General features: G+C 55.1%; 1 protein-coding gene across 1 annotated transcript in view; it reads left to right on the top strand.

Moving 5' to 3' along the window:
* EFNB1 (ephrin B1) overlaps positions 1-24,241 on the top strand; it is a 60,633-nt gene that overhangs the window by 11,710 nt on the left and 24,682 nt on the right. The window contains exon 2 of the mRNA XM_068157605.1: positions 23,754-24,031. Within this exon, the coding sequence (XP_068013706.1) occupies positions 23,754-24,031 (278 nt within the window). The remainder of the gene's footprint in view (positions 1-23,753; positions 24,032-24,241) is intronic.

Raw genomic sequence — 24,241 nt, 5'->3', positions numbered from 1 at the left:
GTGTGTGCAGGGTGGGGGAGCACAGCATGCTTTCCCAGAGCAGGCAGGAATCCGACTGCGCTCTCCGGATAGCCCTGGGTGCTCCCACCCACGGCAGGCGCTTTCATGCTCCTCGGCTGGTTTCATAACATCCAGGAGAGGCACGAAAGTCTTCCAAAACCACCTCCCTTCGCTGTGTGTGGAGCCTGTGGGCTCAAGGTGGTGCCTCCCTTTCAGGGTGCAAACCAGTTGGTGGAGCTGGGGGTCTGCTGGGTGGTACTGCCTGGCTGGGAGGGCATGGGTGTCTGCTCAGCGTCCCTGCTCAGCTAGGCTTTATTGCTCTTGGTGCTGGATACATGTTGTATCTGGGCACGTTGAGGGACAGGAGCAGTGTGGGAGAAAGAAAGCAGGGACTCCTCTTGCTGTCCCCAGCCTGGGGAGGGGATATCTGGAGTTGGGTAAGGGCAGTGAGATCCTCTTGGCTCCTGCTCTCCCATGCAAGGCATTTCCTCCACCTTTTTCATGTTTGGGGATGGAGATATGTGGGTTGAGGATGGAAATGTATGGATTAAGGACGGAGGCACTTGAGTTGGGGATGTAGATGTGTGGGTTGGGGATAAAGGCACAGGGACCTTCCCACAAAGCTCCCAGAGGTTCCACCATGCTTGTAAAGAAGTTGGGAGAAGAAATTGTGGGACATCAAACTTGCAAGTAAAGCATTAATGTACTGTGGCTTCATAGCAGTGCACAGAAGGAGCAGAGTCTTTTGTATTGCTTGTCTGAGAGCACTTTCTCCTGCAAGTACCTGCAGATCCCCAGTGTGCCCAATTCACCCCACCTGCCTCTGACCTGGCAGGAGAGACCTTGCCCACTCTGTGCCCTCTGCTGATCAACCTTCTGCTGCCACCCCCTTGCCAGACAGTGGGACAAGAGTCCCTTTCCTGGTTTTGTTCAAGAGATTTGCTGATAGTACAAATGGTTTCCTTACAGGAGGCTTGAGGGGTGGGTGGCAGGCACAGGAGTGGTGGGACAATGCCTCCCAGATGCTGCTGGTGCTGTGTGTGTTCCAGTTGGCAAACCCAAGGAGTCAGCCCTAAAACTGGCTCTGGCTTGAGCAGTTCTGAACAGCTCAGACAATGATAGCTCTGGATTTCGTCCTGTGTGGATGTATGAGCTGGGGCTCTTCTGGTTCTGCCAACCCCTGAGTTAGGACTTTAGGAGATGTGGTGAGTGCTGCAGGACCAGGGGTGCACTCCAGAACTGGCATTGCTGGATACCATTGTGCATGGGTCTCTCTTGGAGCCTGCGCTGGAGGAGCCTGCCCGGCTGTCACCGCGTTGGGATTATTTTGCTGCACAAAACAGGTGTTCTGGCATCTGGGCTTTTCCACATTGTTCTTAGCAATGCTATTAACGATTGCTTGTTGGTATCAGTGATTATTTGTTATTATCAATGATCATTTGTTGGCATTGGCACCAAAGGCTGCAAACCTCTGGCTGGCAGCATGTGTCGTCTGCGCCGCGAGACCTCTCCAAGCGTTTGGCGCTTGGGTTTCGGTGCTGCGCGAGTTGTGGAAGGCAGCAAATGGTGGCTTGTTTGGATCAACTTCCCTGAAGGTAGAGATTCTTGAAGGGCTTCTCTGCTGACCTTCTCCTTAATTACTGCTCTGCAGTGCCGGGAGGACCGGCTGAAAGGGAGTAATGAAGCGTTGTCAGCCCGGCCGGGGCCCCGCGCGGAGAACGCAGGCTGCTGGGGATGTGGCCCTGCCTCTCTGCCTGTCTTTATCCAGCTCCTTCCCTGGAGCTTCGACTCCGAAGACCTATTTTAAGGTTATGGTTCTGACCTTGATTTGCCACAATGGGTGTGGACACGGCATTTTCCCTGACTGCAACAGAGGTAAATCTTTGCTGATGGGGAAGGTGGAGGGGAGGGAGAAGGAAGAGCAAAATGGCTTCTTGGCACGTTGGACACAGGTTTCATTTGCCTGCAGTTTTAGCTCCAGACAAAGCTCAGCGGGAAGGAGATGGGAAAATGTGAATGGAGGGAAACTCACCCCTCCTGTGGTATTTGTAGTGCTGCTGAAGGTGAGAGTTGGGTCACTTTGCCCAATACCAGCTCAGCAATTCCACCTTGTCCCCGGAGAGCATCTGAAGTCACACAGGGAGAAATAATGCTGGGGGTTAAAAATAGAAGCTGACAATAGGAAGGGAGGACTGGAAAAGCTCCGTGTCAGGGGAGGTGGACAGAGCCCCAGCCAAAGGCGTCAGGATTGTGCAGTGCTAGAGCTGGGCTTTAATGGGTTAGACTGGAATTAAACCTCCTTTCTGCTTCTCATAACCTGGCGTGGATTTCACTCCCGGGCTTGGATGTCAATCAAGCAACCTTGGGGAAAGTGCTGCTTGTTTTTGAGAGTCTTGCAAAAGTTTATTAGAGAGGATGCGGTGCTGTCGGGGCCAGGGCGGGGGGAGAGCAGCTCCTTAAACCCCAAAGGACTGGGGAGAGCAGGTGGGGCACGGCCTCGACAGGGGAGGGCCTGGCACTGGGTGGAAATGGCACTTGTAGGACCGATCTGGAGGCAAATGGACTTAAACTCAATCCACTTCATCGTGCAGTGTGCTCAAAGTACTTTGCTGGGGCGTGCCAGTGCCACCAGCCCTGCTGCTTGCTGGGAGCAGGGCGTGCAGGACACCGCTTGGCCAAGAACGGGTGCTGAGGGGAGGCTGCTGGCTGGTGCAGGGCAGTGAATTCTGCAACCTTTGCCCAAGGCTTTTCTTAGAGCTCATTGAAACCATCTCTGGTTACCGGAGCCTGACCAGAAATCTGGGCAGCAGGGGAGGCTGGGGCAGCCCAAGTTCCTTGTCCCCGCAGTGGGGACGCGGCCAGCGCTGTCCCCTGCCGGCTCCCTGGGGCAGCTGCCAAGCAGTGACCGGGAGGAGAGGAGGTCACAGCTCCTGCTGGAGCGGGACCAGGAGCGATTCCGGCTTCTCCCTTAGTTTAAAGCCTTTTCCTTTCTCTCCCTTTTCCTTTGGCCCTGGCAGCCGGCTCGGGCCTCGCCACCGCACGGGATGCTGCAAGCACAATGGGGCTGCGAGGTGGGGCCGGAGGGTGGAAGGAGATGAAAGGGGAAAAGTAAAACTGAAGCATGTCTGGAAGGGCATTTTGATGTAAATGGGACTTTTTAATCGACTTGGAGAGACACTGGCAGAAAGGGCACCGGCCCCCTTCAGTGTGCTGAGCTCCAGGCTCAGCTCTTTCATTTCCTTTCCTTGGCAAAAGGGCACTTTTCCATCTCCTGGTGGCTGCACCCATGGTTCCTGGGCTTCCTCCCCATCACCACCCGTGTCCTGGTGTGGAGCAGCCTCATTTCTCAGTGAAATTGAACAAGCAGAGTCCTGTTCAAAATGTGAAAGTAGTGACTGAACCTTGGCAAAGGGGGGTGGCTTCTCCCAGTCCAAGGGGGCAAACAATGGGTGGTCAGGAGAGCATGGCCACATCCCCTCCTTCCTCCCCTCAAACCTTCCCCTTCTCTGGGAGGCCACGTATTCAATCTGCTCTCCATTTTGGTCACGACCCTTGTCCTTGGCACTGTCAGGCAACTTTCCCATGTTTGAGGAGATGTGACCTTGCTGTGAGTCATCTCCCTTCCTTTCTCTGCTCTTCCTTCTTCTAAGAGAGCACTTGGGAAAAGGAAGCAGAATATTCATCCAGGAAGCAAAAATACAACACACACAGGCATTTAGATTAACAAACAGCATCTCCATTATGGTGGTTGCTGCTGCTTGGGCAAGATGGAGGCTACAGGTGGCTGCTGGAGGTGGGGAGCCAGGGCTGCTCCTGTAGTCCTGTCCTGCCTAGTGGTGGGGGGTTTGGAATGTTCCTTGTGGGAATCTGCCTTGGGGGGGGGTTGTCCCTGGTCCTGCTTGGCCACTGGGGGGCTTGAAATGCTCCCCATGGCAACTGGCCTTGGGATCCCTGGGCCTGCCAGGTGGTGCAGGGCTGAGGATGCTCCTTGTGTGCATCAAGGGCGGCCAGGAGCCCTTGGGGGAGTCACTGCTCTCTTACTCCCTTCCTGTGTGTTTCTGCTTGGCAGCTTCTGACCCCGCCAAGGGGAGAGGAGGAGAAATGAGGGCAGAGCTGCTCCCTGGAGAGAAGTCTGACAGGTCGGGGGGCTGGGAGGGGAGAAGCAGGAAGGTCGGTTGGAGCCGGCGTCCGCGTCCCTGAGCCGTCGCAGGCGATGGGTAGCCCGAGAGGAGGCCTTGTCACTTCTCATCTCGGCGTTGTCGGCTGAGCCCCTGGCTGAGCTCACGTCCTCCCTGCTGCCACGTTTGCCTTCCTTGAGTTGTTGTCTTTGCACACCGAGCTGTCAGCAGTCCGCAAAATTTACTGCCGGCATAAAACCATCAGAAAAAGCCAACTGCTGGCGGGTGGGAACGGCGAGGGGGTGGCAGGGAGGCTTGCTTCGCGCTCTGACAGAGTCCTGAGTCAGTCCTTTAATCCCCAATCTAGCTTTATGGTCATCTTTATTGAAATGTTGGGCTCTGTGAAGAGCTGCCATGTATGACCATCATAAAGCAGGAGTTATGGGGGCCTGGAATTGCCTTGATGGGCCAAGTGTCTGCAGGAAGCGCCTTTAAAATCCGTAACTGGGATTTATTGGCCGTTGTGGCTGAAACTGTCAGTAGAAAATAAAATAATCAGCCTGGGACTTCCCCTCCTCACCTTATTTGGTATTTGACTCTTTCCACATATTCTTAAATCATTTCATGTCTTGCCTGCCTGCTTAATGCCTTTCAAACTGTGGTGTGAGGAAGGGCGTCCAGCCCTGGTTGGTGCTGGGCACCTCATATCCCATCCTGGGTTAGGAGCAGGTCCTGTCCTGTTCCCACCCTCTCCTGCCTCCCTCTTCTCCTCACGCTGGGCAAGGTGAACTTCTGGTTGGTGTACTGTGGTCTGTGGTGGTCATGGGCATGTGGAGGTGGTGGACATGAGGAAGATCATAGTATCTTAGTATCAGTCAGGGTTGGAAGGGACCACAAGGATCATCCAGCTCCAACCCCCCTGCCATGGGCAGGGACACCCCGCACTAGATCAGCCTGGCCAGAGCCTTGTCCAGCCTGGGCTTAAACACCTCCAGGGACAGGGCCTCAACCACCTCCCTGGACAACCCATTCCAGTGCCTCACCACTCTGATGGTGAAGAACTTCCTCCTCACCTCCAGCCTGAATCTCCCCACCTCCAGCTTCATTCCATTCCCCCTAGTCCTATCACTACCTGAGATCCTGAGAAGTCCTTCCCCAGCCTTCCTGTAGCCCCCTTCAGATACTGGAAGGCCACAATGAGGTCACCTTGGAGCCTTCTCTTCTCCAGACTGAACAGCCCCAACTCCTTCAGTCTGTCCTCATAGGAGAAGTGCTCCAGCCCTCTGCTCATCCTCGTGGCCCTTAAGATCGAGCAACGTGCCTGCCTGGAGGAGGCATCTCAGCTGGCTTCCTGCCCTGGGTCCTGTGAAGAACAAGTGCATTTGGGGGTTATTTTAGTGGTGTTAAAGATCCAAGTAACAGAAAGCACAAGTTGTGGAAAAGTCTTCTCCTTGGGTCAGTTGGGGAAGGAAGCAAAGAAGCTCTTCTGTGTCCACCATGGTCTCTGTTGCTGGCCCAGTGCTGGGTACAGAGATTGTCCTCCTTCTCCTTGCTGCCTCTGGGGAGTGGAGGCTGCCAGGACCTTTGTCACCCAAACTATCAATTTCCATCATGTTACAGCAGAACAGAGCCTGCTGCACAAGGCCAACAGCACATTTTTCTGTGAGACAGCTCATCTGTGCCAGCTCCGTGGAGGAGCCTGAGCTGCTCTCTGGGTAGAGCGGGCAATGTGGACCTGAGCCCCAGTGTGCCCAGAGCCCTTGCTCCAGGTCACAGCAAACCTCAGTGCCCTGCAGCTTCTTCATGTGGATGACCTTGGGGTTGAATCTTTGTTTTTTCTGGGTTTTGGATAAGCTAAACTGACCCAGCTTGGGTTTTCTGACCCCCTCCCCCCAGTTATTCCTTTTTTTCCCCCCTCTTTTCTTTCCACTCATTGAATCACTTCTATGCTTGCTTTCTGTTGCTCCTCACCTGTGTCTGATGTGGCTTGTGGATGCCCAGTATCACCCCTGGTATATCCCTGCTTCTGGGTGCAGGATGAGGCCTTCTTGTGGCCTTTCAGCCCTTACAGGGGCCAATAATAAAGCTGGGGACAGACTTTTTGGCAGGGCCTGTTGTGACAGGGCAGAGGGTGATGGTTTTGAGCTGAAAGAGGGAGGATTAGACTAGACAGAAGGAAGAATTCTTTTTTCACCCTGAGAGAGGTGAAACATTGTCCCAGGTTGCTCAGAGAGGTGGTAGATGCCCCATCCCTGGAGACATTCCAGGTGAGGTTGTCTGGGGCTCTGAGCAACTTGCTCTAGTTACAGATGTCCCTGCTGACCACAGGAGGGTTGGATTAGAGGACCTTTAAGGCCCCTTCCAACCCAAACCATTCCGCGATGCAAAACCTCTGACCCTTCCCCATTATCTCCCACTGCTGATTTGCTCTTCACTACCCTGCAACCACAAGCAGGGGTCCCAAGATAGCCTGGAACGGTCTCCTTGGGTTGATCAATATCTCTGTTTCCATCTTGTTCAACAAATACCCTCTTTAATGGCAAAGCTTTTCCTTAAGCTTCTCCCTCTTATCACGTTTCATCACGCTGTGGGGTGGGGGATGGAGGGTGGGACACACACACACACACTTCTAAAAGTGTCTCTTGTAAAATGCCAGTTTTGAGCCAGGCTTTAAAAATGGAAATTCTCCTTAATTTCCCCCCCCCCCCCTAACTCCAGCAGCAGGATATAAATGACTCAACTAAAATTAGATTAATCCTAATAAGAATGTCAGTTATCATTTCTGAATACATTAAACTTCTTCTTCTTCTTCTTCTTCTTTTTTTCCCTCCCCTTTCCTTTCCCTGGGTTTTTACATGCCTCTTTAGCTATAATTGCTGGTGTAATTTCTCCCATAGACATGGTGTGTCCTCATGGTTGACAGAAATCCTTAATGCGGTGTCGACACCGCGGCAAGTTCCAAATTAGTGCGGCGCAGTCGCTGCAAAACGTTTTGAACTCTCTCCTTAATAAGTTAAAAGGAAAGAGGAGGGGGGGGAGAAAGGGGAGGAAAAAAATAAAAAGAGGAGGAGTAAAAAAAAAACCCAACAAAAAACACCACCTTAAATGCAAAGCAAGGCTAAAATGCTGTTAGCTCAGCGGAGTGAAGAGGGAGAGCCAAGGCTGGAGGCCTTCGGAGGGGCCTGTCGTGAGCTGTGACGGGGAGGTGGGAAGGGAAGGGGAACTGAGGTTCCTGCAGGGCAGCACTGGGGTGGTTCCCAGCCTTGCTTGGGATGGTTTTTCAGGTGAATAACCCTCCCCCCTCTTTGTGGTGAATGCCCTGAAATCTTCGCTGCCTGCACGTGTGCAAGGTGGGTGGTGGAGCCCCATTTGCTTCTGCAGCTCTGGTTGCTCCAAGTGCCGGTTGCTCCATGTTGGGTTGTGGGTTTGCAGGCATCGCGCCACCCAACTTCTGCCGCAGTGGGTGTCCTCCCAGCAGCCTGAACCCCCCCAGCTCCGCAGGGTGTGTGGCTTGGGGGGTGCTGGTGGGAGTCAGAGGGGGACAATAAGCTCCCCAATACAATGAAAGGGTTGGTGGCATGGTGGGGATGTGTCCCCATCCCAGTGGCGTGGCGTGTGGTGGGGCGAGGACCGCAGCCGGGAATGCCGGAGCTAGTGGGATTTTGGGGCAGGGCTCAGGAGAGTCACATCTGGCAGCACATGGGGGAGGAAGTGGTTGAAGAGAGACTTTGGTCTCCTCTGCGGCATCTCCTCAGCTCGCTTCCATGCGTGTGGGTGGCACGACAGAGGTTCTCACTGCGGGGGAGGGCAGGATGGGGAACGCTCCCAGTCCGCGGGCAACTGGGAACTGGAGCAGCGGCCAGGGTGGCCGGGGAGCTGGGTGGCAAGCTGGGTGCTCCCCTCCTTCTCTTCCCCGGGCCTGAGGGCTGGTTTATTTTTAGGGTTAAAACCCAAGCTTTTCTTAGTGCTTTGTTAACGCTCCAGCCATGTGCCCTGGCACGGTCTGGGACATCCATGGGGAAAGGGCTGGAGAGCAGCACCGGTGCGCAGATCTCTGGGCCTGGCAGCATCCCTGACACCCGAGAGCACAATCAGCTCTCTCGTTCCTTCTTCTGCTCTCACAGCAGGAGGTTGAACGTTTTGTTAGAGTTCAGCCCTACATGTATCTGGCCTAAAAATAAAAGCAAGTATGAGCCAGATCTTGTTCAGCAGGAGGAGAGGTTTAAACCTGACACTCCTGCGACGTGCTGGCTTCCCTCCCAGCCCCTCTCTCTCGCTGCTCCTCTGCTGACCAGCCCTGAACTGGGTGAACTGGGAGCGGTGGAGGGAGAGCACAGGGAACCAACCCCCAGCCTCTTCTGGTGGGTGAAGCCTTTATGAGTCCCTTTTCCTTTGCCATGGGCTGTAGAAAATGGAGGGGTTTGTGTCTGAACAGGACCCCTCAGTAAAGGGGGGATGTGGGCAGTGCCAGGAAGAGGATTTGTGGAGAAAGGGGCAATTTTCTTCTCCATTCAGTGGCATTCTAGGGAGCAGATCCCACCAGCAGAGTTGGGTCCAGCTCTGGACTCCTCAGCACGGGAGAGACATGGACCTGTTGGGAGTGGGTCCAGAGGAAGGTGCAGAAATGGTCTGAGGTCTGGAACACCTCTGCTGTGAGGCCTGGCTGAGAGAGTTCAAGTTGTTCAGTGGCAGGGGTGAGGAGGCTCCAGGGAGACCTTCTGGTGGCCTTTCAGTGCTTAAAAGGGCTGTAAGAAAGCTGGGCACAGACTTTCTAGCAGGGCCTGTTGTGACAGGACACAGGGTAATGGTTTTAAACTAAGAGAGGGACATTTAGACTGGATAGAAGGGAGAACTTTTTTATGCTGACAATGGTGAGACCCTGACTCAGGTTGCCCAGAGAGATGGTAGATGTTCTGTCCCTGGAACCATTCCAGGGAAGGTTCTTTGGGGCTCTGAGCAACCTGATCCAGATGTCCCTGCTGAGTGCAGCAGGAGTTGGACTAGAAGACTTTAAAAGGTCTCTTTCCATCCAAACCATTCCATGAAGGTACTTTGGCAAGTGAGGGGCAGTTTTCTTCTCCACTGAGTGAGTTCTAGGAGATAAAGACTGCATTCATGCTCTCTTCTGAAGCTTGTTCCCCATGCTTTGGTGATCACTCACAGTTTGTGTGCAGGAGGAAGAAAGGGTCAAGGGGGGTAAGAGGGGAAAAAAAGAAGTGATCTTTTGAGGTCCTATGACTCATCTTGAGCTTTTTCTCCTAGACCTAAACCAGAGCCATCCACCCCCACGGTGTGGGGCCTAAGGTCCCGTACAGCCCAGCGCAGCGTGGTGGTGGTAGGGCTGACTCAGAGGTGAGGAACACACTGGGTGACCTGGTTGCTGGGGCAGTTCCTGTATGGCTGTTGGGGTGGCTGCACACATGCACTTTGTTATAGTGGGGTGGTTAAGGAAAAGTCTTAATGAGTTACGAGGCAGGCTGCAGTCGAGCGAGTTCCCGGTAAATGACATGAGGGCTGAGGGCTGGGGATTTGCAGCTGCCTGGGAAGATGGCACTTCCAGACCCAGCTGGAATGCCAGAACTCGTCTGGCCACATCTGGGAGCTGGGAGATCAAAGGCCAGGCGTTGAGTCATGGCGGCGTGGTGAGGGGTGACGCTGCTCCCCCGGGACCAAGGGGCTGGCACCCAGCACCGGCCCAGCTGGCGAAACCCGGGGGACCTGTTGGGGCAGGGCAGGGCATCCTGCGGCCGAGCTGTGGGTAACCATCCACAGGGATTTTTTTCTTTCCCCCCCTTTCTCTCTTCCTGCCCAGTTCCTAATGTTGGGATTAGTCCTTCAAACCACAGGATTGCTTCCCCACGGTGAGCCAGAGCTCCAGCCCTCTTGCAAATTGGGTGGGTGCATGGGGACCATCACCCAGCCCCCGGTGGTATCTCCAGGCATGGAGACTCAACCTTGGCACACCATAGAGGGCTTCCTGGGTGGGAGGGGAAGGGGCTTCCCAGAGACCTGAGTGAAACCAGGAAGTCCCCACTGCTGCAGTTGCTCCCCAGGGCATATGTGGGCTTTATTTTGGTGGAAGTCCTCAGAAAAAAATAGTTGAGGTTGGTTGCTGCTCCTCCTTGCTTTGGAGGTTGGCAAAGTGTGAAAGGGGGAGCCGAGGGGGTCTGGGAACCCCTCCTTGTACCCCTGGGGATGCAGCCCTTGGTGTTGCCTGAGTTGGAGTGCAGGAACATGCCCATCTGTAGTCCCATGGTGGGGGGGGGTGACTGGTTTTGGGGCTTCCAGCTACAAATTGAGTTTGTGGGGGGCAGAGTTGGGTACTGGAGCGCAGGGAGGAGGGGGCTTCCTCTTGCCTAAAGACTAACCACAGGCTTAGTAACTTCATCTCCTGGCTGTTTGCTTTCAGTTATTCATTTTTCCAACTGAGCTGGAAAAGTGAGAGGTGGGAAGCAGGGGGCAGGAAGGGGGGAAATGCTTGAGGAAATGCTGGTGCTGGTGTCAGGTCTGGTGGGCTGAGCACCCTCAGCTGCCCTCCCTTGTGCCCCCCCAGCCCTGCGTTGTGGGTTTGCCTCCTTTCTGTCCTGGCTGGGGATTCATCTGCATGACAATGAGCAGGGCTTGTCCAGGAGGTCTTGATCTTGGGTTCCTTGGGCATATTCCTACCGCTTTCCCTTCCAACTGGGCGCTCAGCCGCCGCCGTGTCCCCTGCCAAAGTAATTCTTTGCTTTGGAACCGGGAGCTGAAGTCTTCTCCATTTTACTCCGGAGGGGTCAGGGAAGGAGTGGGAACCCCGCTGATCCAACCTTGTTCCCTTTTAACCTCCTTCTCTCCCCGCTCCCGGCCCCCTGCTCTCCGGATGAGCGAGGCTGCCGCCAGGGCAGGGTCGGCCAAACCGGAGCGAAGCCGAGGAACACCCGGGGAACCGGAGCTGCTTCCGCTGGATCCTTGACGATCTGCAGCACCCCGCTCGGGGGCTGGCTTCGTGCCGCTTGGGTGCGTTCTGCAGCGCCTGCTGGCGTGCGGGGCTCTGCTCCTTGCTGCTTTCCTCCTTCCTTGGAGGATTCTGATGGGGTCTGGGGAGATGGCGGCCACAGCATCCAGCTGCCGACATCTGGCCGGGCAGCCAGGACCCACAGTGTGGGCAGGCAGAAGGTGAGCGCTCGCTGCCAGCACCTCAGTCCCGCCCCCCCTACCCCCCCCCATCCCAAACCCTGAGCCTCATTGTCTCACTTCTCTCTCCATTCCTACGCCAATTAAAGAGCCGTGTTGCCATTCATGGCCCTTATGGTTTTGTTCAGTTGTCTGTCAGCTCTTGTCAAGCCCTGTCCCCTTCCCCTCCCCCGGTTTTCAGAGACAAAACCCCCGACAAACCCCGCTTTCAATCCCCTCTTACCTCACTCCCAGCGTGGGGCCCCATTGACGGGGGATGCCGGCGGCGGCGGCGGGGAGACCGCTCCCCATGCCGCCTTTGTGGGCTGCCGGCAGCCCCCCCCCGGGCCCCCAGCCTCCCTGCTTCTTGCCAGCATTCATTAGATAACTGGGCTGGGCTTTATTTCTCCGGAGGGACCCGCAGGACGCAGGGTGAAAATGTGGCTTTTTTCCCCCCCTTTTATTTTCTAGTTCCATCACTGGCAGAGTTTCTCATTGTGCTGAAAAATGACGAGTTTTCAGGGTGCGCCCTGTGAGGAGACCCCCAATGCTCCTTATTCCACCCAGACTGTGCCTGCACCCCGGGCTGGTGGGGACAGGAGCTGGGGGGTCCCCCGAGCTGCACGTCACTGGCTGCGGCGAGCGCTGCAGGTGGCAGCAGCCGCCTGCGCCAGCGCTCTGGCCCCAATTAAATCTCCTCCAAGCTCCATCAATTAGCAGCTCTTTTTGTTTTCACCCCCTCTTAGAAGCATTTTGGTTGGGAGAAACTTTTAAGATCGAGTCCAGCCTCACAGGGGTTGGATTAACATGGCTTGGCTGCGTGGTTTGGGTGCAACACGAGAGGTGCTGCACAGAGGTGGGGAGATGGGGCAGCACATGGCTGCTCACGTCAGCGCCTGGCCTCTTGCAAGGGCTGTGAGCCTTCCTCCTGTTTGGGTCAGCAGCCATCCCTTCAAGTGGTCTTCCTCGTCCACAGGGTGTTGGGATGGTCAGCAGCCATCCCCTTAACTGGTTGGTGAGCACTGTGAGGCAACCAGGCCAGGTCAACAAAGAGGGCAAAGGCAAACCTTCACCTCTATGTGGGTGCTTCCTTTTGGCAGTACTTGGAGGTTCCCCCCTCATCCCCCACTGCCCCTGTGTGTTGTCTTCAGCTTTGGAGGAGGCAGTGAGCACCTGGGCAGGGTGCTGGAGAGGTAAATTGAAGTCCTGAGTTTGTCATCCTGAGGAAGGGGGTGTAGGAAGTGTGGGGGGCATCGGGCAGCTCAAGGGCTGGCATTGGCACTGTGGGAGCCTGCACTGGTAGGTTCTGTGGTGGCTTTGCTATCATTGGTATATGTTCTGGCGTATGTGGGCCAAAACCTGAAGCCACCCAAAAATCTGCTGGGTGTTTGTGGGTGGCTGATGGGCCACAGTCAGGATGAGGTGGCTGGAAATGCAGACCTGCTGGTAGAGCTTTCCTTGGGCTTCCTGCCCAGCTGGCTGCTTTGCTGTCCACCCGTGGTGTGGGTCTCCATCACCTCTTCTCCTTGGGCCTGGTGGGCGGTCTGGCACGGGGCTGCTCTCGGGTGGCCATGTACTTTCGCCAGGCTGCAATTAGCAGGATGGCTCAGGGAGAAAGCCCTTCCCGCAGCCCTGAGTCACCGGGGCCAGCCCTGGCTGCCGGCGGCTGTGCGGCTGGAGATGTCTGGTGGCAGCTGCTGGCCATGGGTGCTGAGGTGTGGCCAGCAAAGAGAGCTGGGGCTGGCACTTGGAATCATAGGGTTGTTAGGGTTGGAAGGGACCTCAAGGATCAGCCAGTTCCAACCCCCTTGCCACAGGCAGGGACACCTCACACTACAGCAGGTTGCTCACAGCCACATCCAGCCTGGCTGCAAACACCTCCAGGGATGAGGCTTCCACCACCTCCCTGGGCAACCTGTGCCAGTGTTTCATCACCCTCATGGTGAAGAATTTCTTCCTAACACCCAATCTGAATCTACCCATGTCTATTTTTTTTCCATCCCCCCCAGTCCTATCACTCCCTGACACCCTAAAAAGTCCCTCCCCAGCTTTCTTGTAGGTCCCTTTCAGATACTTGAGCTTGGACACCTCTTTCTGGGCAGAGAGGAGTGGCTTGGTTTCATTTTCCCCTTGGAGCTGGCCTTCCCTTGCTTTCCACTGAATTTGAACCCTGCCTTGACCATGACCTGAAGTCAGCCACAGTGCAGAGCTTACTGTGGTGCCTGCAACTGGGTGGGGAGGACACCCGCTGGAGAATCTCTTCATCTCCAAACGTGGCATCCCTGGCACCTGGGAAGGTCACACTTGGGGCGGGTTGGGTGTTTTTTACCAGCCTGTGCCGAGCCTCACAGCTGGTGTTAAAGCAACAAAGGGGTTTGGGGGAGCAGGGGAGGTGGAAAATGGCATCCCCTGTGCTGGGGGGGGGCTGGGGGGTCGGGGTGCTGGTTGCCATGGCGACCCCGTTTCTGCCTCACTGGTGCGGCGTGTAAATCCGTTTGGAAACGAGAAGGGCCTTTTGTCTTTGGGAGGGCTGAATGGGCCTCATTAAACCTGAGGTGGGGGGGAAGGGGTCTTAGAGTGTGTCTGGGAGCTGGGCGGGATGGCCCCGTGGGGTGGCTGTAGGGGGCTAAGGGGGATGCTGGGGAGCTGTGGTGGGGCTGGAAGACGGTGTGGTGAACGGCTTAAAATATCTTGCTGAGCAGAGGGGGCCGAGGAAGTGCAGGAGATCAGAGACTGCTCTCAGAGCTACCTGAAATCGTTGGGCTCGCTGCTGACCACCTCAGCTCCGAGAGGACACAGCAGAAATAGAAGAGGTCTGTGGAAGGGCAAGGAAAATAATTATCCACAGATTAGCAGGGGGAATAAAAAGATGGAAGGCTCTTTCTGAAGGAGGCTAAGAATAGAAGAGCACATAAAAGAAGCGGGATCTAAAAGCAAGGGATTCGTGTGGCTCCTATTTGCCCTCCCTCGTGGTGAGGAATAGCTCCTCTGAACCAGGGAGAAGGTGACAGACAGAGATGGGAGGCAGAGCAGGCAACCACCTTCTTCAAGTTCTGATTAATTTCCTTCCATGAGATGTCTTTGTTCCCAAGAATTTAATGAGAGTCAGAAAGGAGAAAGGATCCTGGGCCTCCAGGCTCTGGCACTGCTCTGGGAAGGGGCTGTGGATGCTGCTGGTGTGCTGGGACAGTGCTGGGACGAGGTGGATGTTGGCTTACTCCTCTCAGCTCTTCAGAGAAGTGAGTTGGATGGTGGCTGCTGTGGGACTGCCTGAGAAGTCCCACTGATCATGAAATCATAGAATGGTTTGGGTGGGAAGGGACCTTTAGAGGTCCTCTAGTCCAACAGCTCTGCAGTGAACAGGGACACCTTTAACTGGGTCAGGTTGCACAGAGCCTTGTCCAACCTGACTTGGGATGTTTTCAGGTATGGGGCATCTACCACCTCTCTAGGCAACTTGGGCCAGTGTCTCCCCACCTTGATGTGCTGGTGCCTGTGGGCAGCCCAGCCCTGCCAGGGAGTCACCAGGAAAACCTGCCCTGTCCCCATGAAGTGGGCTATTGGATGTTCTTGCAGGGGACCATGCCCTTGTCCCTCTCTGATGGGGCTGTTTCACCTCAGCCACGGTGCTAGCAAGGTTCTGCCCAAGTAAGCAGCCACCATTTGCTGCCAACCCCTTGGTATCTCTTGCTTGGTGAAAGTGCAGCTTTGGGCAAGCTCAGAGGTGGTTGGATGTCACTGGAGGAGCTCTGGAGCGTGAGTTCCAAATGGACACTCTGGTGGCTGGAGCATGACCTGGTTTTGTTGCATCAAGAGGCCTGGAGGACTCCACTGGTTACAGGACTGATTTCTTCTAGCTGGTGGCCATGTGCCCTGGGCAGACAGAGTCCCTTGTGCCTGTGGATTGGTGGTGCAAGTAAGGAGGAGGCAGAGGCAGGCAGGTGCTTGGTTTTGTGTGCAGTTGGGCTTTGGCAAAGCTCTGAGAGGCTTCAGTAGCATTTTCCAGGGGAGCACACCCAGTTGGCTTTTCTGCTGCATCTGCTTAGCTTGAAGAGCTATGTCTTGTCCCTATCCTGAGGTGGCTCCCAGCTGTGGTGGCTCCCAGGAGCTGTGGTCCTGCTGGTAGGACTACTGTGCTCTGTTGTGTGGAGAGCTTTGCCAAGATGGCCTTCAGCTGCCCAGGCAGCAGCAGAACACCACAACTGCAGGCCTGAAAACGCTGTTTGCACCTTGGTTATCGCTGCCCTCCTCTTGCAGGGTCTCACTCTGCCAGACATCAGCAGCCTTCCCTGCCAGGAGTGGATGCCCTCCTTGTAAGATGGGGTTATTTTTGGATTTCTTTGAAGAAAACAGCATTCAGCATGTGTCATCTTGTATGTGTGTCAGCATTAATGCTGCAGAGCATCTACTCCAAGGAGGAGATGGTTGCTAGATGTTGTTCTGCTTCCTGCAAAGGCTGAAATAGGGTGAAGTTCAGTGTCTCTTGGATGTGGGGGAAGGTGGTTCAGGGGGCTGGAACACCTCTCTTTAAAAGGACAGGCTGAGGGAGCTGGGGTTGTTCAGCCTGGAGGAGAGAAGGCTCTGGGGAGACCTAATAGCAGCCTGCCAGTGCCTGAAGGGGGCTACAAGAAGGCTGCAGAGGGACTATATCCAAAGGTCTCCAGTGACAGGATGAGGGACAATGGTTTGGAATTAGAGAAGAGGAGATTTAGTCTGGGTGTTAGGAACAAATTCTGCACCATGAGGGTAGTGGAACACTGGAACAGGTTGCCCAGGGAGGTAGTTGAGGCCCCACCCCTGGAGCTATTCAAAGTCAGGCTGGACAAGGCTCTGGACAACCTGCTGTAGTGGAGGATGTCCCTGCTCACTTCAAGGGGGTTGGACTAGGTGAGCTTTGGAGGTCCTTTCCAACCCAGACCCTTCTATGACACCCCAAAGATCTTAGAATGGCCATGGTGTGAGGAGTGCTGTGGAGATTGCTTGATGGTCCTTCAACTCCTGCCTAACAAACTGTGTTCAGGTGATTTACTGGTCATGCTCTCCCCCAGGAAGAGTTGAAGGACTCCTAGGGTGTTGGTAAAGTTGCCAGATACCTATCTGCAGGGTTTGCAGCTATTGCTGTTAATGTTTTAGCTCATCCCTGGTTAACCATGACCCATTCTACTAGCCTGTACATGCCCACGGGGAGAAGAGAGCCTGCATGGTGTGTGGAGGAGGAGAGGAATCGTGCCCAACGTTCACCCTGAGCTTGTTCTGACCAAATGTCCATGGTTTGCCTTCTCACCCCATGTTCCTGGGTTTGTTAAGCATCCAGCAGTGGTGGGATGGAGCAGGTCACTGTCTGTGGTGCCTGTTGGGGTCTGCTGATCCAGAGCTGCTTGGTGTGGGTAGTGTCATGTGAGCCAGCTCAGGAAGCTGGGGACTCGTGATCTGGGAGACAGTCTGCTGAGAGCCTCACCACCCTCCCACACAGCTGCTCCTCCTCAAACCTGAGGTGGGAGCTCCTCAGATACCACCTCTCTGCCTGTGGTTGCACCAGCAGTCCTGGTAATTCCCTGTGTGGCTTGGGCTCCTGCCTAGGACGTGAGGGCTGTGATCCCTTCTTGGACTCCAGGCAGCCCTGCTGTGTATTTCAAGGGATTTTCATCTTTTATCAGCCCATTCCTCTTCCTCTCCTAGCAAAGCTGAGGTTCAACAAGGCCAAGTGTGAGGTCCTGCACCTGGGTCAGGGCAAACCCTGGTATCAACACAGGCTAGGGGATGAAGAGCAGCCCTGTGGAGAAGGACTTGGGGGTGCTGGTGAGTGAAAAGCTGGACATGAGCTGGCAGTGTGCACTCACAGCCCAGAAACCAACCCTCTCCTGGGCTGCATCCCCAGCAGTGTGGGCAGCAGGTCCTCTGCTCTGCTGAGACCCCACCTGCAGTACGGGGTCCAGCTCTGGAGTCCTCAGCACAGGAGAGACATGGAGCTGTTGGAATGGGTCCAGAGAAGGCCTCAGCAGTGGTCTAAAGGTTGGAGCCTCTCTGCAGTGAGGCCAGGCTGAGAGAATTGGGATTGTTCATCCTGGAGAAGAGAAGGCTTCAGGGAGACCTTCTGGTGGCCTTTCAGTGCTTAAAGGAGCCTGTAAGAAAGCTGGGGATGGACTGCTGAGCAGGGCCTGTTGTGACAGCACAAGGGGTGATGGGTTTGAACTAAAAGAGGCAGATTTAGAGCAAGACATTTTTGGTGTTGAGACACTGTTGCAGGTTGCTCAGAGAGGTGGTAAATGCCTCAGCCCTGGAGTTATTCCTGGTCAGGTTGGATGGGGCTTGGAGCAACCTGCTCTAGTTGTAAGATGTCCCTGTTGACTGCAGGGGGATGGACTAGATGAGCTTTGGAAGCCCTTTCCACCCCAAAACATTCTATGACTGGGTGAAACCACCTCTGTGCTGCCAGGACAGCCACCTCTGACCCCAGGCACTGGCTGAGCCCCAGCCCTCCCAGCAGCAACCACTTGCAGCCTCCAGGTCAGTCCATCAGGCGCCACTGCAACTTTGTGGAACTATGAGGGGAGATTATCCCTCTGTGCTGATGGGAAGGGGTTTTGCCTGATCCAAAAAGTGTTGGGGGGGGGGTGGTCCCTAGCAGTGGCCTCCCAGCTCAGGGCAGTGGGGAGGCTGCTCTTTAATCCCAGCTCTCTGCTCCAGCATCCCGGCATCCCGCTGCCAACAGAGCTCCCCTTGTTTACCCAACGTGGAGGAGTCGGTTTACAAGGCTCACAAATACCCTTTTCACCTTTCCCAGCAGAAAACACCTCCTGAAACAATGAGGAAATTGGATGCTGCCACCTGATCGCTCCCAAAGAACCTGCTGGGCCGGGAGCTGGGGGGCCAGGGGCTGGGGGCCGGGATGGCTGCTAGCTGGGGATGCCTCTCTGGGACGCTTCTCAGTGGCCAGCGTTGGCTCTGTGGGTGGGCAGCGACAGGTGCCACCCAAAAACCACCCTGAGGTGCTTGAAGTGATGAAGCTGGTGATAACTGGAGTGGAGAGAAGCACTCTGCCCCTGGCAGGCACAAATATTTTGCTTTTAAACTTTAATGGCTGTGGTTAATCTTTCCCAGCACCTTTGACACCAGAGGAAGGAATGCTGAGATGTCACCTCTCAGCTGCTAGTTTGTGATGGTACCAAGGCTAAAGGAATAAAGCTGGAGTCACCATCTTCCTCCCAAGTGGTGGGAGAGGTAGAGGAGGATGTTGGGTTTTTTTAAGGAGACAGAATGGTTTGGGTGGGAAGGGGCCTTCAAAGGTCATCTAGTCTACCCCTCATACAGTCAGCAGGGGCATCTTCAACTAGAGCAGGTTGTTCAGAGCCCCAGACAACCTGTCCTGGAGTGTTTCCAGGGGTGGAACATCTACCACTTCTCTGGGCAGCCTGGCACAGTGTCTCACCACCCTCCCTTCTATCTATTCTAAATCTCCCTCTTTTAAATTAAACCCATCACCCCTTGTCCTGTCTGTGTGTCCTCAGCTTTCTTACAGGCCCCTGTAAGTACTGAAAGGCCACAAGAAGGTCTCCTTCTCTTCTCCAGGCTGAACAACCCTGACTGTCCCAGACTGTCCTCACAGCAGAGGGGTTCCAGCCCTCACATCATTACTGTGCCCTGCTCCAACAGCTCCATGTCTCTCCTGTGCTGAGGACTCCAGAGCTGGACCCAGCACTGCAGGTGGGGCCTCAGCAGAGCCAAGGGGCAGAATCCCCTCCCTCAACCTGCTGGCCACATGGGGAGACCCCACTGGGTGCTGTGGTTGACTGTTGTGGTGCTGGGTGTCTGCTCATGGCCTTCTGTGGCAGAGCTCCAGCACACACCATGCAGAATTAGCCCCAAAGTCACTGGGCTCTTGCTGGTGGGGCACATCCCCCTCCTGATGAGCTGGTGCAGATGATGGGTAGGGGACTGCCTGTGGCCCAGCAGCAGGGTTGCAAACTGGGCTTTCAGGGTGTCCTGACTTTGAGCAGACTTTTCACGCCCCTGCTGTTCTGGACCCACATTTGGGTTGTCTGACACATCCCAGCGTGGATCATCATGCAGGTGTCAGTCCTGGCTTCAGTGCTGAGGTGGAGTTTTGAGATTGATTTTTTCTTTCCCTCCCCACCTTAGAGGAGGGACATCAAACTGAAGTATGGAGAAGGGAGCGGGGGGGGGGGGGGGGGGGAAGGCTCTGCTCACTTGCTCCCTGGGATAGGACAAGGAGCAATGGATGTAAGCTGCAGCATAGGAGGCTCCAACTCAACACAAGGGGGAACTTTATTGTAAGGGTCTCAGAGCACTGGAACAGGCTGCCCAGAGAGGTTGTGGAGTCTCCTTCTCTGGAGACTTTCAAGCCCCATCTGGATGTGCTCCTCTGACCTGAACTGGATTCTATGGTCCTGCTCTGGCAGGGGGGTTGGACTGGATGATCTCTTTGGGTCCCTTCCAACCCCTGACATCCTGTGATCCCCCTCCCCTCCCTAAACTACAGCTGGTGCTCTGAGGCCATGATGAATTTCCTTATTAATTTAAAAGGAGATCTGCTCATTTTTTAACTCAGTTAAGATAAATTCAGAGACATATCCTTGCAAAGAGCAGTCAGGAGTCTCATTTCTCTTTGCCTTCAACGATCTTCCTGAAGTTAAATGTCTCATCACACAAGAGACACAAGTTGCTCTAAGGCTTTGTTCAGGCAGCTCCTGACAAGTTTGGGGAGGGAATTTGAGCTTGTTTTTCTCTCCTTTTCTTGTGACAAATGTTGCTTTTTTTGCCTTCTGCAGTTTAAAGGAGGATTTCTCAGAGAATTTGGCCTCTCACATCACAGGAGCTGTTGTTGATCTTCCTTTGGATGGTCATCAAGGTGTTGCTTGCCATGAAACAAAACTTTTTTGGGGGCAAAAATGATCTTTGTGTGTGGTTAGGAGGTCAAGGAGCAGTGAGAGGATACAGCTTCAGGGTTGTATCTCTGTGGTGCCCAGCCTCTCAGCTGCTTTGAGAGGAGGACACTGAGGGGGGGAAATGGAGGAGCTAAAATGAGGGAAGTTGGAGGGCAAAGGCTAAAACGTGTGTGGGTGGGAATGGATGTGGCTGGTGGGGAGCAGAAGCTGGAAGGAGTGCCCCAAACCAAGCAATGAAGGTCTGTGTGTGCTGGCTGGTAGCTCTTGTCTTGCTTTTGATGTTTGTGTGGGAGAGCTGGAAGATGTTCCTGGGCTGATTCCCAGGGAGAAGCCACGTGCTTCTGAAGAACTGGAAGGAATTAGTTTTATCTTTGAGGCAAAGGACCCAAACCCAGGTGATCTTTCTGGAGCTCCTGGGGTGCAGTGATGCCGGCAGGATGTGGTGCTGGGCTGTTCTTAGCTCTTCTGACTGTTTTCTGGTCTCTCCCTTGGCTAAAAACCATCTTGCCTGGATCCCAGGGGGCCGTGCCGTTGGCACAGGCTGGGGTGGCATGGGCTGGTCGGTTTGCAGGTGTTGGCCAAGGAGGTGTGATAGGGCCTGCTGGTATGGAGATGGGAGGTGGATAGGAGCCGCCTTCTCCTGCTCTGCCATTGCAAGACATCTGCATGACTTGTTTGTGGCTTCCTGTTTGGCATCTTCTGGACAGGAGGGAGCTGGCAGGGGCTGGAGGAGGGAATTTGAGTCACTGGGGAGCCCTGTGCCAGAAAGCCTCTGACTCAGGCCAGTGGTGGAGAAAGGGGTGTGGGACCCAGCCGCTGCCTGCCGGGGTGGGAAGCCCTGAGCGAGCGTGCAAGCGTTCACTTGTGCTGCATGTCTGCGGCCTGGGCTGGGGCTCCTTTGCATCTCCTCCTGCATGGCTCCTGGCATTGCGTCAGGGCTGCAGCTGTGGGTGGGGGAAGGAGCCCCTATTGCTCCCAAGGCTTTGGCTTGCTGGCCAAGGGCCAACTGACCTACTTGGTAGCATTTGGGCAAAGAGAAGCTCACCTGCTGGGGGAGCTGGGAATGAGAAGGGATCTTCTCAAGGCTCATCAACAGCTGAAGGGTGAGGATCAAGAGGATGGGGCCAGACACCTTTCAGTGGTGCCCAGCAACAAGGCAAATGGCAGTGGGGCACAAACTGGAACCCAGGAGGCTCTATCTGAACATGAGGAGAGACTTCTCTGGAGAGATTCCAAACCTGCCTGGACATTGTGATCGTGGGCAACCTGCTGTGGGTGACCCTGCTTTAGCAGAGACTTTGGACTAGATGGTCTCCAGAGGTCCCTTCCAGCCCTCACCATGCTGGGATTCTGTGGAGTTGGGCTCTGCTGTGGCACAGGGAGGTTAGGGTAGACAATCCACTTGAATTCATATCCAGTGTTGAGGGAAGCATGGGTGAGGGGCACTTCACCTGCTCTCCCTGTGCCTTGAATCATAGAATCAATCATCGAGTCCAACCTGTCACCCAACACCTCATGACTACTAAACCATGGCACCAAGTCCAGTCCCCTCTTGAACACCTCCAGGGATGGTGACTCCACCACTTCCCTGGGCAGCACATTCCAATGGCTAACAACTCTCTCTGTGAAGAACTTTCTCCTCACCTCCAGCCTAAACTTCCCCTGGCACAGCTGATGTCTGTCTGTCTGTCTTGTCTTTGCTGCTCCTCCTGCTTTTACTGCTGGCACCAAGCTCCAGAGCCCTTGCCAAGGTCATTGGGGTGTGCGTGGGCTCCAGCTCCTGCCTCCTTCCAGCCAGGCTGGGAGGATGTGGATCTGCTGAAGCTTCCAGAGTCTGAGCTGCTCAGGAGCTGGTTTCAGCTCCTTGACTTCTTGCGAAGACTTGTAGCAGAGCCATGAAGCAGGTTGGACTTGATTTGATCTTCCTTCCATGGTGCCTGCAGCCCTGGCCAGGACAGCTGGCTGGTGGGAGATGGTGAGGGGCCATCTCTGGATCCAGCTGCTGGGATGGGATGAGGCAGGGCCTGGCCATGGTGGGGAAGGGAGGGCTGTGGATGTGCGGCCTGCTGAAGCACGCGCTTTGGCTGTGACGTGAGGGAGTTGCAGCAGAGATAACTTTGCAGGAGCATCCATTCCCACCTTATCTTCCATCAAGAATGCCTCATGTTTGCCTACATCAAAGTAGTTGATCTGCTGCTTCCCTCCTTGATACCCTAATCCTCTACTTCACGCTTAAAGAAATAAATGAATGAGTTTCAGAGGCTTGCTGCTCAGTAACGAAATCTGAATGGTAATTATCAGCATCTCTCCTTCCTTCCCTTCCCTTCCCTGTGCCCTGCCTTCCAGCCCCAAATAGCTTTCCTTTCTCCTTGCTCCTCTCCATCCGGTCCTCCCACACTCCTGGGCACGCCGTTGAGCCTGGCATGGGAGAAGTTGTCCTGCAGGATGCCTCCCTCCCTCCCTCCCTCCCTCCCTCCCTTCCATTTAAGGGCAGGAATTCCTCGGGGAGCTGGGGCGTGGACGGGTTCCCTCCCCACACCCTGCTCTCAGGACTTCTCCCCGTTCTGATTATCACCTCTCCCTGCAGGAAGCTCTTTGCCTGGCCTTTGGGCAGAGCTGTGGTGTCTCCAGCCCTTTGTGTTCCCTTTTGGGTGCTGGGCTGGGGGCTGGGGAGGGTGCTCACCCCTGCTATGGATGAGGAGTGGAACTAAGCCAAACAAGGCTCTGTTTGGGTCGTTGGGATCCTGAGTTGCCTCTTTGCACATGCAGTGATGGTGAAGGAAGAGGAGGACTTCATTTTGGTGTCAAAAAACATCTTGTGGAGAGAAAGCATGAAATAGATGGTGTGACAGAGAGGCTCTGCTTGGGGTGGGACAGGTTGGCATGGTCCTTGCTTGCCTGTTCTTGAGCTGTTAACCATGAGCTAGCAATGTGCCCTTCTGCCTTCTGGCCAATGGTGTCTTGGGTTATGTTGAGAAGAGTGTGAGCAGAAGGTTGAGGGAAGTGCTCCTTCCCCCTCTACTCTGCCCTAGTAAGGCCACATCTGGAGGTCTGGGTCCAGTTCTGGGCTCCTGAGTTCAGGGGAGACTAGGAGCTAGTAGAAAGAGTCCAACAGAGAGGTATGAAGATGCTGAGCAGCCTGGAGCACCTCTGTGAGGAGAAAAGGCAGAGAGACCTGGGGCTGTTCAGTCTGGAGAAGAGCAGCCTGAGAGGGGATCTGCTCAGTATTAATAGTGAAAAGGTGGGGGGCAAGAGGATGGGGCCAGACTCCTTTCTGTGGTGCCCAGTGTCAGGGCAAGGGGTAGTGAGCACAAACTGGAATCCAGCAGGTTCCATCTGAATGTGAACAAAAAAATTTTCTTGTGAGGCTGCTGGAGCCCTGGAGCAGGCTGTGGAGTCTCCTTCTCTGGAGGGATTCCAAACCCACCTGGCCATTGTGATCCCGGGCAAGCTGCTGTGGGTGCCCTGCTTTAGCAGGGGGGATTGGACTGGGTGATCTCCAGAGGTCCCTTCTGACCCTCATGGTGCTGGGATTCTGTGGAGATGGTGACTAACCTCTCTGCTTTGTCTCTTCCAGGTTCATGAGTGGCAAGGGGCTGGTCATCTACCCGGAGATTGGGGATAAACTGGACATCATCTGCCCCAGGGCAGAGCCGTCCAAGCCTTACGAGTACTACAAGCTGTACCTGGTGAGGAAGGACCAGGCTGATGCCTGCAGCACCGTCATGGACCCCAACGTGCTGGTGACCTGCAACCGGCCTGAGCAGGAGATCCGCTTCACCATCAAGTTCCAGGAGTTCAGTCCCAACTACATGGGCCTGGAGTTCAAGAGGCAGCAGGATTACTTCATCACATGTGAGTTGCCCTCCTCTTCCTCGCTGCCAGCCCTGAGCTCGGCGGGGCCGGGGGTGGTCCTGGCGAATGTCCCCAGGCCCTCGGTCAGGACCTGGCTGGTGCAGGGAGCTGACAGGTGTGGAAAGTATTTCCTGCTGGATGGGAGAAAGGGGAGGGCCTGAGCGGGTCACCAGCCCCTCTCTGGGGCCTGTGCTGTGCTCTGTGCCCTGT

The sequence above is a fragment of the Melanerpes formicivorus genome, unplaced genomic scaffold (assembly GCF_026170545.1).
Source record: "Melanerpes formicivorus ecotype bairdi unplaced genomic scaffold, bMelFor1.0.p_v2 SCAF_37, whole genome shotgun sequence".
Lineage (NCBI taxonomy): Eukaryota > Metazoa > Chordata > Aves > Piciformes > Picidae > Melanerpes > Melanerpes formicivorus.
The sequence above is the reverse complement of the archived record's forward strand: the minus strand, read 5'-3'. Positions and strand labels throughout refer to the sequence as shown.